General features: G+C 40.7%; 1 protein-coding gene across 1 annotated transcript in view; it reads left to right on the forward strand.

Moving 5' to 3' along the window:
• Window positions 1–2131: 2131 nt before the first annotated feature.
• ctnnal1 (catenin (cadherin-associated protein), alpha-like 1) overlaps window positions 2132–16154 on the forward strand; it is a 44179-nt gene continuing 30156 nt past the window's right edge. Inside the window, exon 1 of the mRNA XM_008331989.3 lies at window positions 2132–2549. Within this exon, the coding sequence (XP_008330211.1) occupies window positions 2454–2549 (96 nt within the window). The 5' untranslated portion in view covers window positions 2132–2453. The remainder of the gene's footprint in view (window positions 2550–16154) is intronic.

The raw sequence follows: 16154 nt of genomic DNA on the forward strand, positions 1-16154 counted from the left end.
ATCTCATCACTTGGAAAAGAGCATCGGAACAGATCAAGAAAAACATGCAGATCTTATCTAGTAACCAGAACAGCCATTCATCAAAGTGGAACGCACTCATACAGTGGCCAAAATGGCTGCATGCCTCCACAATGATGCCCTGTGTGTGTGTCTATGTGTGTATGTGTGTGTGTGTTAAACCTATATAAACACAGAGGGTGAAATGAAGGCATAGCTCTGGGGTTTTAAATAAATATTGGCCGCGCCTAAAAGTGGCAGGCAGTCTGACGAGGACACACACATTCACACACACACACGTGCACACGTTACCATTGTCTCTAGTGCTGACACAGAGCAAGCTAACCAGCCACATAGTTGATGATAAAGCAGCCAGCACTCCAGTAGCAGCTCCATGGTGCTTATTAAGCCGTATCTGCTGGCGGCCATCTGCTGTGTTTGTAATATGAAGTGTTGCTGCACCACTGTGGCCAGCGGCTGCACTCGCAGAGGTTAGAAGTAGCCGCTGAAGCCACTCGAGGAAACTAAGAGTTTGGCAGGAGTTTTATGCTGGGCCGGGCTCCAGGGTGTAATAAAGTACCGTGAGTCATATCAGGGATCCAAGTCAGTGGGTCACAAACGAGTAAAGCTGCAACAATGCTGAGTTTATCATTGTCAGGAATGAACAATCACCGGATATAGGACTGTGAACACTAGAAAAGTTTTGAAGAAAAAATGTCTCTTGAGAGTTAAATGCTGAAATGTCTTGTTCCAAAATCATCATGTCTGACCTAGAGTGAATCATCTTAGCCCAGATGAGTGAGTTCAGAACAAACAAAACTGTGAACAACTGAAAAATGAACACTGCAATTTGACATCATGAGAAATAAAATCACTACAGGCAGCATCCACAGGTCATGTTTACTTCACCTTTAGATCTGAACAGAACTGACACTCCTCCAATAGGAAGAAGAAACATGAGAACTCCAGCATGGTTGTCTGCTCCACCTGTCTTTTTTATCTGCATGCTACATTTGAAAAGATTATATAGAATTTTTTTTACACTCTGGGGCATACACAATTCTTTGTTTTTCAGGGGATCAAATCAGTGCAGAGCTGCAAGGAGAGACAGAGAGAAAACCAAACACGGCTCCTTCATTTTTAAAAGCACCAGAGTCGAAGGCTTCGAAAATCATCTTGGAAGGAATAATGATAAATAATTGATTCTAATCCCCACATGTGCATGAAATTCCCCTGAAATCCACGTGAATGAATTATGCATTTTTAGATGACACGTGTCATCAAATATTCCCTTTTGCACATGTACATACTTGATGAAGCTCCGCACATCACCGATGTTGTCATTTTAAATATGTTACAAAATGCAGCGTTGGCTACATCCCTACTGCTAGATTTAGTACTGACTTAATGCTATATTTTGGCACCTTTAGGAGTGTCGGAGAGCAGAGCAGAGCAGAGCAGCTTTTACAAAGAATTATGACATCTGAAAATTTAGAAGTACTTTGTTGAAGCCTGGTGAAGTTCTTCAAGGTTGGGTCGTAGCTTTATACATAAAGAACATCTACGCCTGACTGGCCTGCAGAGCACAGATCCATATGTTTATAGAAAACATTGATGAACATGGAGGAGAGTCAGTCAACCAAAGTCTGCTGAGCAGAGTCTGCAAGAGTGGACGTCCACTCCACCAGTTCCAAATTAAAAGTGTTAGTGTTGAACACACACTGTAATGCAGTAATAACAGCAGTTCAGCCTATATTTCTTTTCTTCCCTCTCAGTTTCACTTCAACAAAACACTTACAGAAACTCCCCTGTCGACAACACCACAAATCTCAGCTTCTCATTTTATTTGTATTATTATTTTTCTGCTCTTTGTTGCACTGCATTGTTCCTGACAGGGCATTATATCAAGTAATAGGGTTATAATACAAAACTTTGAATGACAACAAAGATTCAATGACACAAAAGAGACGACATAAAACAGAAAAATACACATAAATAACACGCAAACATGCAGCAACTGTTATATTAGTGGAACCATAGAGACGAGCTGCACATAGTTGAAGCTCTGAGCTGCAGAAGCAGCCTGCAGTGACGCCTCAAGGTGTGTGTGTGTGTGTGTGTGTGTGTGTGAGAGAGAGAGAGAGAGAGTGTGTGTGTGTGTGTGTGCACTCTGAGCTGTAGAGCGCGTGTGTGTGTGGTTGCCCACACTGGTGTGCTGCAGTCCGCTCCCTACCGTAGTTCACTAAACTACACGGACATTAGCGGGCGCAGCGGCGCAACCACCGACCCCACAGTGGCTGAAAGCGCGCCTGTGGACGGAGCCAGTAAACGAGTGTGAAGCCCACCGAGAACATAAAGACCGGTGTTAATCTGCGACTCTTGGAGCAGTTTTGCAGCGGCGGAGCAGCAGCTGTGTGAAGAGTGTTCGTGCGGCAGACAGAGAGCTCTCGGCGGGAATGGCTTCATCTCCGTGCGGCAACACCAACTTTGATTCCGGTCTGGAAATCAAAACTCGCTCCGTGGAGCAGACTCTTATCCCCCTGGTTTCCCAGGTGAGTGCACGGCAATCCCAGTGGCGAGAAAAAAAATCACACAGCACGACTTTCTTTATTATTTGCCCTGTTTTGCATATAAAACGCACTTTTTTAGCTTCATAACAGCAGCGGTGCTGTGGGCCAACTTTGATGGTCGTGTTTACCTGCGAGTACAGACACGGTGTTTGTGTGTGCCACGTGTGGACACTGGAGTGTCTACATCGTCGTAACAACATTAAGACACAGTTATTACCAGTAAGTGTGACCGACTTCGGAGACGACCCCCCGGGCTGCAGCACGGTAACATGGGTCAACGAAACTTCAAACATGTGATGAAGCCACACAGATGTTGGTGTTGTTCTGCAGAAAGTTGTGGGTTACCTCACAATAAGAGTTCGCAAACACGGGACCCACATGTTCATCAGTTCGTATGTCTCCAGCCAAAATCCGGGTCCACTCAAGCGTCCCTTTAAAAAAAAAAAAAAAAAAAAAAAAACAGACAAAAAGGGTTCGTAATGACAAAAAAAGACGTGAGTAATAGCTGTTCATAAAATGTAATAATATTCGAATAGATAATTCGTAGTTAAACTTTTAAGCGTCAAAATGTAATATTAAAGAGGCCATGAAGACTCTACATTAGAAACGGATGGTGCTGCCTCTGCTGCAGGCAAACGTTGCAGAGTAAAGCACCAAGAAAACAGGTAGTTTTTGAATGTGTGGTGAAAGTAAATATTTTATTATCTATTATTGTGAGAGACCTAAGGTTTTAACATATAGTAATTGGTATTTCATTAGTGTCCGATTATACTACGCAGTTTGGTTTCAATCAAAAAAAAAAATCAAATTCTGCGTTTGGTTAACACAGGTACAGTATCTGCATATTTATGTCCTGACAAGTTTTGTTTCAACTTTCCAAAGATACTGTATGTTACTGACGTGACTTTTCAGATCAAGTGACTTCTTGACTTCACGTTTCTTTTGTAGGAACACCTTTCATATTTTCATCAAACTGAAAATAAAGTTGATTTAGAAATGGACCAATAGCCAAATGTTTTAGAAGATGAGGTCCAAACGGTACCAATCTTAACTTCCTGGTTAAGATTGGTACCTTTGTAAAGTACCAAACATGCACTGCTGCTGCGGGCTGTAAACATATAGAGTGAATCTGCTGCATTCTGCTTCAATCTTGGTAATATCTAGATTTCTAGTGTTCTCCTGTCTTCTGAGAGAAGCTGGCCCTGATCCAGCCTATACTGTCGTAGAATGAGCGGTATACTGTAATGGGATTCTGCATATTACAGTCCAGTCCACTGTTGAATAGTGGGCCTCAAGGACAATGTTTCCTAACTTTTTTTTTCCTTTTTTTTTCTGAGTGAGAAACTAGTCCCCATAGCAACAGAGCCCTGCAATGCTGAGAGAACAACATTTCCAAGGTCCGTTACCTCCATGAGGTTTTTGTCGTTGTGATGTCACCAAAAAGAAATGGTCAACTAGTCAGGGATAATCGCAGGTCACACTTGACTTCCTTTGGTCACGTGCACAGAGATGATATCAGCAACAAAGCGAACGTCCAGAGAGTTTAGACCGGATTTGCCAAAGTGACATAAAGGAATAAATGATAACTGGTTCAACAGTAATGACAATTTGTTAAATTATCCAAAGGAAAGGCTGAGATATACTTGCTGTTATTCCACACGTGTAACGGTGCTGATTTTACTGGATAAATGAACTAATCCGTGTTCATGGTGAGTCAAAAGAAACTAGTCAGTGTGTCGGTAGTGGTCAGTGGAACTGATGTTTAACCTGACTGTGGTTGCTGTCATTTCACTGTGAAAAAGATAACCCAGTTAAAGGGCTTTACATGCTGATTCTATAGATGAATATTTGGTTACGTGGTTCTAATTGAATTGTGACAACGTCACGGAGTCGACTGCAGTGAGCAGTGAGGCTGTCCTCACGAAGAACAGTCATGTTTTGTCTCTGTGTACACATGTTTATGTAGTGTAGATGTGTGTGATAGGAATCAAACAGGAAATGAAAAAGCAGTGTCACTGATGAAAGTGTGTCTTTGATAAAGTGTCATACACAACCTCCCCTTTGATAACGCCTCTCCTCCTCATATCTCCTTCCTTTTTTCCTTTCTTCTCCTCTTTTATCTCACCTCGCTTTCTCTTTTCTTCCACCCCTCCCCTCTCCTCTCGTCTTGTTTTTTCTCCTCATCATTCTATAATGTTGATAATGTTGATATCCTCAGGCCTTTGTTATCTGCTGCAGTCCCACCAGGGTGTAATTACAGGCCTGGAAGACTCCTTGTCCTTGCAACACACATAACACAAACACATAAACACACACATGCACACACAAAGATACATGCTCCTGGTTTTGTAAGGGCAGAATATGTATACCATAACTAGTTAGTGTCTGTCTTTAACCTTAAATCATTTTAGTTAAAAATTATTATGTTTCGCCATAAATTGTCTTAAACAGGTAATTAAAATTTGGCAATTTGCTCACACAGGCACACACACACACACACACACAGTTTGTTAATGACTTCTTCCTGGATAACCAGTGTTCTGTTTTAACCCAAATAACAGGCCTCTTACTGCCATTCTTTCCCATTAATGGCTTTGTAGCAGAATAAGCCTAAAAATAATAATTACGTACTGTAGTGGAGCACAGATAAATCAAGTATTTTTAAGGGAAGATGAACCAGACACAGGAAGGGTCACTTGGGTCTTGGGTTTTTACCACAAAGCCTTGAGCCAGAACCAAAGACCTGCAGACTAATAACCCCTCCACAGAATGGTGATTACACACAAGCCCGATCATCTAACGCTTGGTTATTTTTTTAAGGGCTTAGACAGGTCCATTGAAAAGTGGGAATTAGGATTCACTGAGAAACCCATTTATTTTTATATATTTTTGTTCCTGCAAATATTCATTATGTCACCGTATATTTGATGCAGTCACATGAAGACGAACGCCTGGTGTGCCAAGTTGTACTGTGAGAGCTGTGGGAATTATTCTGGTTCACTCGAGATGAATAGTGATAGCAGGTCTGAATGGGACGTAATGTGGGCACCTAAAATTGTTTTCATCACTTTCCTACATTCAAAGATAGAAGGGCCCCCAATCCTACGATTGGTGATTTTCCTGAGACTGGAACTCTCTGTTGTGTGCTTTATTTCATGGCTTCTTCACACCACCATGCATACAAATGGACGTGCATTGTAAGAGCTCGTAGCAAGTGTAATGAATTGCTCCGTGGTGGTCAGAAATGTAATGGGCATCACACTGAGAGGCGGGAAGCATGTCTGCCGTTGTGAGGTCCTACCTGTGATGTGGTCTGCAGCCAGCTGCAGGGCAATTAGCAGTGATCTGCTGCTTTAATGTTGATATTCAATTTCTCTTCTGACGCAGTGATTAGTGAAAAAACAGTTCCCTCCTTCAGTTTTTAATCAGAGGTGTATTTTCCTAGTAAAGTGCAGCAGTCTTGCCTCTACAGACGTGGTGGTCCTTCGGCTGTTGTGTATTTTTTTTTTTAAGTAGAAATATGTGGGAGTGAATAAGGGGATACGGAGTAAAATCTGATACTTTCATCACGCTTGGGAACACATCACTTGTGACACACTGGTCTTGTGATCCTGTTTCCTGCTCAGTCATGTTTTTTTTCAGCAGTGGCCAAAGCAGAAGTTTCTTTAAAGATTTTCTATAATCTAGCTATAATTGGAATAAGAAAATCCGTCTGTGTCAGAGTTAGTAAGTGTTACTGTTGTTAGATGCCAGGTTTTTTTTTTTTTTTTGCATTGCGTTCTTAAGCATAATAATAAAAAAAAATCGGGGGGGTGTTGGGTGGCTGAAAAAGGCTTTTCTTTGTGAATTTTAATCCAAAACAGAATAAAAAGTTATATTTATCACCAATTCAGAGCTGAAATACTGCTTTGCGGATGTGATTTACCTGAAGCATTTGCATTCTGTCACATAAATTCCACATTAAATGAATTTCTGACAAAAGATGACTCCATAAACGCACTCCTTACTTAACAGCTCTGTAAGCAGCGCCATCAGTCACATTTTTGTCCCTATTTCCAAGTAAAATTGGAAATCGACTTTTATTGAGATACAAGGCTCTATTTCCTCCTTAATGTTCAGAGTCCTGTGCTGCCATGACATGAAAAATGTCCAGGTAGTGAAGTTGTTTTTTTTTTAATGTACAGACAGAGAGGCAGTGCTGTTTCCATGAGCCTGAACAAATCTGCTTCCTTCAGCTGTAAGATGATAATGAAGACAAATCGTTCTCTGACATCGGGGTGAAGCCACGTGAGGATTACGCCGTTTCACAAACAGGCATCTGAACAACCTCAGCCCAGAATATGTTCACCTCCTCAGACTGAGACTAATAAAGCCCATTGTAGAGTGGGCTTGAGGGAGAGGGATTTTATGGTGTTTTGTGTGCCGTACTATAAACATTTTTGGATATGTGGTTTGTGTAAAACACAGACAAATCAGTGTTAAATGTGGAGGTGGGTGTTGATGATATAAATAAACAGGGATTTGGCTGACATGAAAGATATTATTTATACAAGCCATGGTAGTGCTTAGTAATGACGCCGTGACCTGCATTAAAACCACAAAGCATTATGTTAGCAGGGAGGAGTGCATGAACCAGGCTTTGCCTTAGAGAAAGAGACTTCTATTATATGGTCTTATTTGGAATCCAATTACAGTTGTTGAATTGGCGGCAGAAAAACACAAGCTGTAAAATTAGGTGAATCTTTGAAGCACCCTAAGATTGGGAAGGCTTAAGAAGGCTTCCTCTTCCTGTGCCTGGACACTGGTGTGGCAGTGTCCAGGCACAGGAAGAGGAAACCATGAAGCAGCACATTAATGACCCAGCACCTTCTGAAGATGATGACATTGACATTACAAATGCAATAACTGTAAGAATGCCAGTTAATTAACGCACATCTGGAGCCTTACGTTGCCATACAATAAAGAGAGGAGTCAACAAATAGATAAGATGGATAGAATATACTCCCCAATGTCCGTGACCTTTAACCCCTTAGGTCAATTGAGGCTCTGAATCATTTTTAAAATTGTTGCTGCTTATCATTTTCCACTGCTCTATCAAAAATGCTTGTTGAAATTTGAAAATGTGCATAAAAAGGCACAATAAAACCACGGGGAAAAATTGAAGTCACCCCAGAGGGACTAGAAGACATTTTTTTTGGACGGATGAGTTGCTTGTTTTTGTCAAAAAATGGAAGTTTGATTCTATGAGCAAAGATAAAAAGATTAAAAAGGTGCAAAAGCCAGCATCTGTACTGGTATTGTGATGAGTCAACCAGACCCAAGATGATACATTTTCCAGTGAACTCCATGGACATGTCAGCAGAACAATGCTATGCCTTATTCTGCAAAAAATGGCAAAGCATGTCTAGTGCAAGTGCATGTGCTTGACTATCCTGCTTGACTAAATCTGTCCCCTGTTAATCATGCCTGACCTACCCCGAAGACAGGAATCAGACAATGTAACCATTGTCTGTTGAACAGTGTAACTAATTTTTGTACAGCAACAACATGTAAATGTTTGAAGAATAAAAAACAGGATTTTACCCTGTGGTAAACTGGACTCTCTGTTTTGTCCTTATTGTGGATTTTAGTGCAATATCCAAATACTGTTTTTTTATTTTTTTAAGTTGACTAAATATTTTTAAGCACTCCTTTGCAATGGCTGTCACCACAATGACTTGTCACCTCAGTTATGCTGGTCAGTCTGACACCATCATTTTATGATGTTTTGTAATCACTGGTGAATGACTTTAAGGGCTAATGTGTACACAAACACACCGACTCCTCACTCATGAACAAAGTATATGTTTTTGTTCTCCTTCTAATGAGGGACAAGCTGAGTGTGCACTTCTGTGTCTAATGCCAGCGCTTCATAAATCCAACACTGTGTGAATGACAATGAGCCAGACTCCCTTTGTTTTTAAAAAAGAGAGAGACTGTGGTTTGTCTGCAGGCACCAGCGTTGCATCATCAACATAAAATGAGATGTAACTTCATCAGCACTTCCTTTTAGTGGCTTCCTGAACCATTTTAATTTTCCACATTTTCGTCATCTAGAGGACTACACGCCGCCCAGTCCTCCACCCCTGTCTTCTTCTCCTCTCATTTAGTTAACTTTTCTGCATGCCAGTAGCACAGGGCTTGCATGACCGCTGTTTCCCCCCTCACCCTTCCTCTCGCACTCTTCCCATGATCCCTGTCAGGGGAGTCGTTACAGATCACTGTTCTCAGTAAGTGCTGATAAAAGGGTCCGTCAGTCATGACGTCCCAATGACCCGACCAGGGCATATATACTTACAGATGACGAAGGTGTAAGGGTGTGTGTGTATGTGTGAACATGCATCAACGCATGCCTTAGAACAGATCCAAATAAACTGGCCCTCAGGAACCAGATCAGCAGAATACCTTAGTGGTGAAACAAACTACCTCATCCTCTGGGCATTTAAGTTTTGGACGGTTGTATGTGTTGGTCTTTACTACGAGAAAGCTGGTGCCTCACACCAGGATGTACTGCTATGGCTGAGAAGTTGATAAAATATTGATTCACCATTCTTCCCATTACCAGAGAGAATCAAATGCCATTATCTGTTCCCTTAACGCTCAAAGTAGTGAACCCAGTGTCACCTAAAACTAAGAAGCAATTTCCCTTAAAAGTAGTGTCAATTTTCCAGACCCAAGTCAGGTATAAGATATAAGTCAGGAAGAAGTTCCAAGCTTTTGGTTAAAACTGTTGCTAAAACACAACTAGCATAAAAACACAACAGCTATGTAAACACTGCAGTAACCTTTTGAGGATGAATCAAGAGTCAGTGTGGCCTGTTGCCAGACTGTAGTTACATCACACTTGGAGTTTATTATGAATAAATACTGATGAGACATGCACACCGCACACAGGAAGAGATCCCTATCACTGTGGATGTGGTGCCTAATGTAGCGTGGTGTTTTGTAATAGCCTGTCGGAATGGTAGCTCCAGGAGGATTAAAACAAATGCAGACCAGGTTGTTCCTTTTGACATCATCAGCACCATCTGTGGACACACATGTATATATATATGTATATATGCAGTGTATATGTATATCCATACATATATTTATAAGAATTGAGTGGATTTTGTAGAAATCAACGACAAATAAATACTTTTAACAGGTTTCCATGTCAAATTTTTTATCCATCAATTGAACATCTGATAATAATGTTATTTTTTACTGAATTCTTAGCTCCATTTTACTAGAACATTCTTTTTTTTTGGGGAGGGGGGTTGAATGTTATCCTGTGGTTGTTTTCTGTCTGTGGTATTTTGGCTGGCAGTAGTTCTGATCACGTGACGTTGCAGAGGACAGTTGCTGGCAGTGTGTGGCCTGGCTTTCTCTCGGGGAAGCGCCGAGAATCATGGCAACAGCAGAAAACTTACTGACTTTTAGGGCTGTCTACTAAAAATTCATGACATGTAGCATAAAGTGCAGCAACAGCAGCAGTGTGTCATCGTGACACAGAGCCGTTCTTTATATTCTTTATATATTTGCCTCCCATCAAATCCTCACTAAAGATATTATGTGTCTGTGACTTATTCTCTGGATACTGTGAGTTTCAGAGAGAAGTTTGAGGATTTCAGCTCCCTCTACTGAGAACCTTGGACAAGCAAACATTGATAACTTTCTTATCTCGGACTCAAAGCACACTGCAATATGGTAAATTGTATTATTCAGATGATTCATTCCTTACTTTGATGGATGCCTCCTGTCATTATACTGCTCAGAATTTAGAATGGCAGTTGCTTTGGTGAGAAGTTAACAGGTAACTTCATCAAATGAAACCCTTCCTGTTTTCTTGAAGGCCCTTTCCTGTGATACAGGGAACTCGTCTGAAGGTTTTCATTGTTAATGACCATTTTAATGTCATCAAACAAATTCTTTGCTTGCATGGACACATGGTCTCTTGCGGGTCTTCAGCAGACAATCAGGACATGGTGGACCAATCCTTTTTTGTTTGTCATAATTTTGCTTATTGCTTTTACTTCTTCCTCTTAGTTCTCTCTTGTTCTTGTTCTTTAAAAAAAGAGGGTTGGCTTGACAACGACGACAATGTGAAGGACACAGACACCATAATATTAAACCATTTTTAACTTATTTCATTTAACATTTACTCGTCTTCAGTGTAAAGGCATTACATCTATTAGGTATTCCTGATTTTTTTTACCTAGACCTGTATATTGTTGAGTTTGTCTAGATGCCCTTTAATCAGGACTTTTCAGGTTTTAACATGTAATTATTACCTTTTTCCACTGTTGCTCCACACAATATGCCAATTGTATTTTCCTGTCACACACATCATTCTCACACTTTTTCATTCTATCTCCAGCCTTGAGCTTAGTTTCGACCAACTCTCTCCACTTACCCTCCTGTTTTCCCACTTTTAATCTTAGTCTCTCCAGAGTCCAGTGTCCCCACATCACCCCATTAATTATGCATCCCACTGAAAACCTGGCCACGGGCTACAGGTAGTGCGCAGAGCTGGAAATCTCTGCCTCGCTGCCTGCCTTTCTCTCTGTTTTCCTTCTGAGTTCTAAACTGTAATATAATCCGTGGTCCCACACCTATTCTGAAGACCAGTAACAGGAACAGCATGTAACCAGCTTTACCAGAATAGGACGTCCCCCTTTTTTTGATAAAGAATAATGGAGGGTGATCAAGATAATGCTATTGTTGTTTTGTTTTTATCTGACCTTAAGGGATTTTATTTTGAAAGCCAGCTATTCCTAAGAATTCTAAGAGTTCTTAGTTTTGGAAATAATTGTCTAGCAAACTTTTCTTCTTCTTCTTAAGTGCATGCATTGCTTGTTTACATGATAGGAGTTCACTTCCATCACTCTTCTTATCCACCCAGTGCTTCACAGTGACATGGAGCCAGTGGGTAACAGTTGGGGGCCAGCCAGTCGGGAAACACAGCACAGTGTGTCTTGGTACTTTAACACACCACCACAGCGCCAACCTCTATAAATAAGTTAAAGTCACTTGCACTCTATAAATAAAGTTCTGGTTGTTGTGGGTGTTCAAGCATCTTTTTGAGGTGCTCAGTGTATAAAAGCAAAGCAAGTGACATTTTTAATTTTATTTTAATGCCTCTAATGTAAGTGCTGTATAGGTCGATGGAATTATGATGATTTGTAATCAGGTCAGGGGTGAAAAATGTATTAAACATTTGTTAGGCCTTGATCTGCCATGCTACACAACAGAGCCCTAGTTTGCCCTAAAACTCAACATGAATGGGGTGGGAAGGACATCTTGACTCAGAACTTAAATTTCAAAACTGCCAAATTTAAATTTCAATCTAAATGAATGGCAATTAATTAATTAAATGTTTTGTAAAATGTCAGTCCCCATTCTGTTCACCCTGTGTTTCAGTTGAGTTTCTGAAAACAAAAATATGTAAACTTACAAAAGCAACAGTCAGACACTTAATTAAATACTCAGCCTTAACATTTATCTGTCTAACCATACTGTGGATTCTATAGATGATGGTTAGAGTAAATGGTATTTAGTCTTTAAATAAACCATTACAGAAATCCCAGGAGTAGAATATGTATCATTAGCTGAGTGTTACCTAAGCCTGTGATGAACGACTTACAGAGCGTCACTGTGTCACAACACAGGGCATTATGCAGTCTGAAGGTTGGGGGCTGCATTCCTTCAAGGGCTCGTGTTTCTAGTCCTTGTGTGTGTGTCAGTGTGAGTGCTGCCTGAATCGCTCTCTATGTATTCTTTAAAGGGCAGTGCAGCAGGGGTCAAAAGTCAACGTCCCAGTGGAGGAGACCTTTATCAACTCTACACCGGCTGCTATGCTTGAGTTAGTGCCTTTCGCCTCCAGGGCCTGAACTTCACCTCGCTTCCTTCAGACAATTCCTTCAATGAATCATTGCTCACAGTAAGGGTTGTCCTCGCTGATGGTTTTGATCTGTGCTATGACACGCTTCATTGATTTATTAATGCATTCGTTCACTTTTTAAAATCCCTTTCTTTTCAAAACCCAAACCGCCCAGACCACAACACCGTTGCCTGCCTCAGGGTTTAGATTTTCTCCACTCACTGTGGGGGCAGTTTGCAGTCATGTTGACATACTGATGTCTTATCTTCCCATCTTCCCCACCTTTCATTTTCAAAGCATTTTCAGGGGCGTAGCAACAAGGGGGAGAGGGGAGTGGTGGTATTTGATTTAAAGTTCTGTGGACTAAGTTTTACTTTACTAGCTGCACAGGGATTGCAATTACTACAATTTACCACGTCTACAGTGGCATGAATCCTGTAATTGTGTAAGTTGGATGATTATTTAAAGGTTATTTAACTCTGTGTTCTATCTTGTTATTAAAGGAACAATACCAGTCGGTATATTTAAATGTACTTACGTCGAGCTATGGTTAAAGTTTAATTAGTATTTCTTCATCCGCTGTGTTTGGTGTTGATATACTTTCAGCTCATTAGTACTTTTAGCTTTTTATTACATGGCTCACTCCAGTTTACCTTTAATTTAGTAGACAAAACAATAGAAGACAAGAAGGCTATCAGCGAGCCACCAAATTTAGCAGAGTATCTACTTGGGTTGATACAAATTTGATGATTTGAAGTGCTTTGTCATTTAGAACATTACTTTTGCATGACTGTCGATGATCACATCTAACATGGCTGCCGTAATGTGACAGGTTTTTTTTTGTAAAGACAAGCAAATCTACTCAATGTGTAAAACAGACACAGTGGCTCAGCCTTCCGGCACAAGGAGTCTTATTTTCTTCCCCTGGGGCAGAACAGTGAGCACCTGATGCAACATAACGTAGTGGACTGGACCAGGAAAGAACAGAGCCCTTCTCTCTGAGGTGGCTGAGGTCGGTCAACTTGTGCACGAGTCTGCAGTGACAAGTGCTGCACTTGTGGCATTGAAACTTGTTGTGCCAACAATCCATGCTGACTGTAGAGGATGTCACAGCCTTGAAGCACATTCTTCCTCAACCTCATTTCCTCTCATGCTTTAAAGCACTGACACGACACAGCGCCAACATACAGCCGTACACATTTGTTAAGTCCTTATGGCACAGATACAGTAGGTTTCAGCATTGGAGTTGTGTTCAAACAAATCTCCAAATGAAGACAAATGGAAATGTAATATACCTTATTAAGAAACAATGGCCATTTTTCTCTGTCACTTTGCTCATGCATTTTACAAAAGCAATCGCTGCAAATTTAGATCAAGCGTCGTCGTGTTAGGTAGTCAGAGTCTTCTTGTAAGCAATTGCTGTCACTTTCTTTATTTAATTTATGCAGAACCTGTTATCGCTGTAGGACGTTGTCACTGAGCCCGGCTAAGCCACTTTCACACACTGTTCACCACACACTATTATTTGTCCATTATTTGTAATTACCCATCACAGTGACTGATGCCCCCTTTTTTAGGCTGAGTTGGCAAGCACTCGGGATTATCCTGTTGAGGACTTCATATAATTAGTACGCCATTAAAAGTGGCTAAGTGTGTGGTAAACCCTGAGTGGGAGGGCTTTTGGAGGGGGATACTGGCTCCAATGTTCTGTTTGTACCTCAAGTAATAAGTTGGTTTGCATCTCCATTGGGACATGGAGATGTAAGTTCAATCAAGTTAAGTTAAGTCAAGGGTTAAAGGAAAAGGATAGAACTAGTTTCACTGTTGTATCTAAATCTCTTAAAGATCGAATTAAAGACAGAGTTAGTGGTGTGGGAGTTCTCCAGACTAGTGATGGGCCTCTGGACAATCACTGGCGTTTTGTGGTGACCATTGGGAGGGTTGGCGTACTATGGCACAGAGCTCTGTTGTTCTGTGGAGCTGTACACCTGTAACTTTGTAATAACAGAATTCTCACCCTCATTCTAAATTAGCTGTCCTCCCTTCACCACCATTCTTCTTTGTGTTCTGGGCCACACACTGCCACCTACAGGTGTATTTTTCACCAGTAAACATTTTTACCCTCAAGCCTAACTTGCGTTCACATTTCTTGTCAAAATAAACAAAAAAAAAAGTCCATTGTATTTTATTTTTGCCAGCCAGTGATGTGCCTGACAGGCCTTAAAGACGACATAATAGTTTCAATTGTTATAAACTGAAGTTGTGATTTAGTTTGAATGTTTTCAAATGACAGACCTTTGAAAGCCTTTGAAAGGTTCCATAGATTTAAATGACCACCTTTTTGGCTACTCATCAATCTTTACTTATGACCCTGGACATTTGCAACACAGTAATTGAGTAACAGAATGTAAAATACAATAGGGCCTCATTAGGGGCTGCAGGCTGCCCCTTTCAAGTGCTCTAATACCAACTTTCAACAACACAAGGAAAATGTGGAGGTGGGTCATCAAAGTTTGGAGTATTGATTGTGCCCATTGCCAAAGTGCTTATGGCAGTATACACTTTTCAAAGAGAAAAGAAAGTAGGAATATGTGACTGCATGTATACGCTGAACATTTACAAATGTGCAGGATCTCATCTGCACTGCCCTACTGCCTGGTACACAGATGCTGCAAAATAACATCTGGGACGTTTTGTCAAAACAGGCTTTGATAAAGCAGCTGTCAGCGCCACTGTCTAGGTTGTCAAGTTACCCCCTCAAATCTGTGATTGAGTATGACTGTAAATTACCTGTTCCAGAAGTTTCTATTTAGAGTCTCACATTTACCTCAGAAAAACAAGACGCACTGTATTTACTCTACGTGAGATTCCCTACAGCCTCTAAATAAGATATTGTTGTTGGTTTTCAGCTGCGGATAGATGCCCACTATTTTAGGCGCATCATTATAATCATCTCCCACACCTTGGAGGGGATCATATAGACCAGAGCTCCACTAATGACCCACCCAGGGAAACATAAATGAGAGCAGTAAATATACCTTTAAACCACAAACCTGTAGGGTCTTGTTGGAGAATAGTATTTTTTAGCTCCATTACAGAGTTTTGTAGTCAAATAATACATCTTGTTTCGGTTTCTCTCTGTTGATATAATAATGATATAATCCCTTCAGAATTCAGTGTTTGTCAAGAGACAAACCACAGATCTGTATATTAGTCCTTACTGGTTTGGTTTTCATCATATGCAGAAAACTGTTGTTATATTTGAGTTATATGTTAAATGTGTCTACCTTGACGTTTTTCTAAGGCCTATCGTTACCTAATGTTTGCAAAAGCTGACCTTAGCCGACCAACACCCTCTAATGACTTTACCGCCATAATAAAATTGGCCATTTGGTGTCTCTGAAGGAATAAATTACCATTTAAGTGGCCCACATTTGGTGTCCAGAATGTGGCACTGTGATGGGCCATTTCTTCTGAATGTTGTTACCCAGATTCTGGTTATCTATTTTCAGCCACTGGGTGTGCCCCAAAAAAACTTCTCACTTACACATGACAGTTATATTAGTAGTAACACTTTTATTATGTATGGGATTCAACCAACAAGTTAACTGTTTTTACATATCATAATATTGAGTGTTTTTGTATAAGTGCCGGTGAGGTACATTTTTGGAAAACTTTATTTTTGT

The sequence above is a fragment of the Cynoglossus semilaevis genome, chromosome 18 (genome assembly GCF_000523025.1).
Source record: "Cynoglossus semilaevis isolate Cse_v1.0 chromosome 18, Cse_v1.0, whole genome shotgun sequence".
Classification (NCBI taxonomy): domain Eukaryota; kingdom Metazoa; phylum Chordata; class Actinopteri; order Pleuronectiformes; family Cynoglossidae; genus Cynoglossus; species Cynoglossus semilaevis.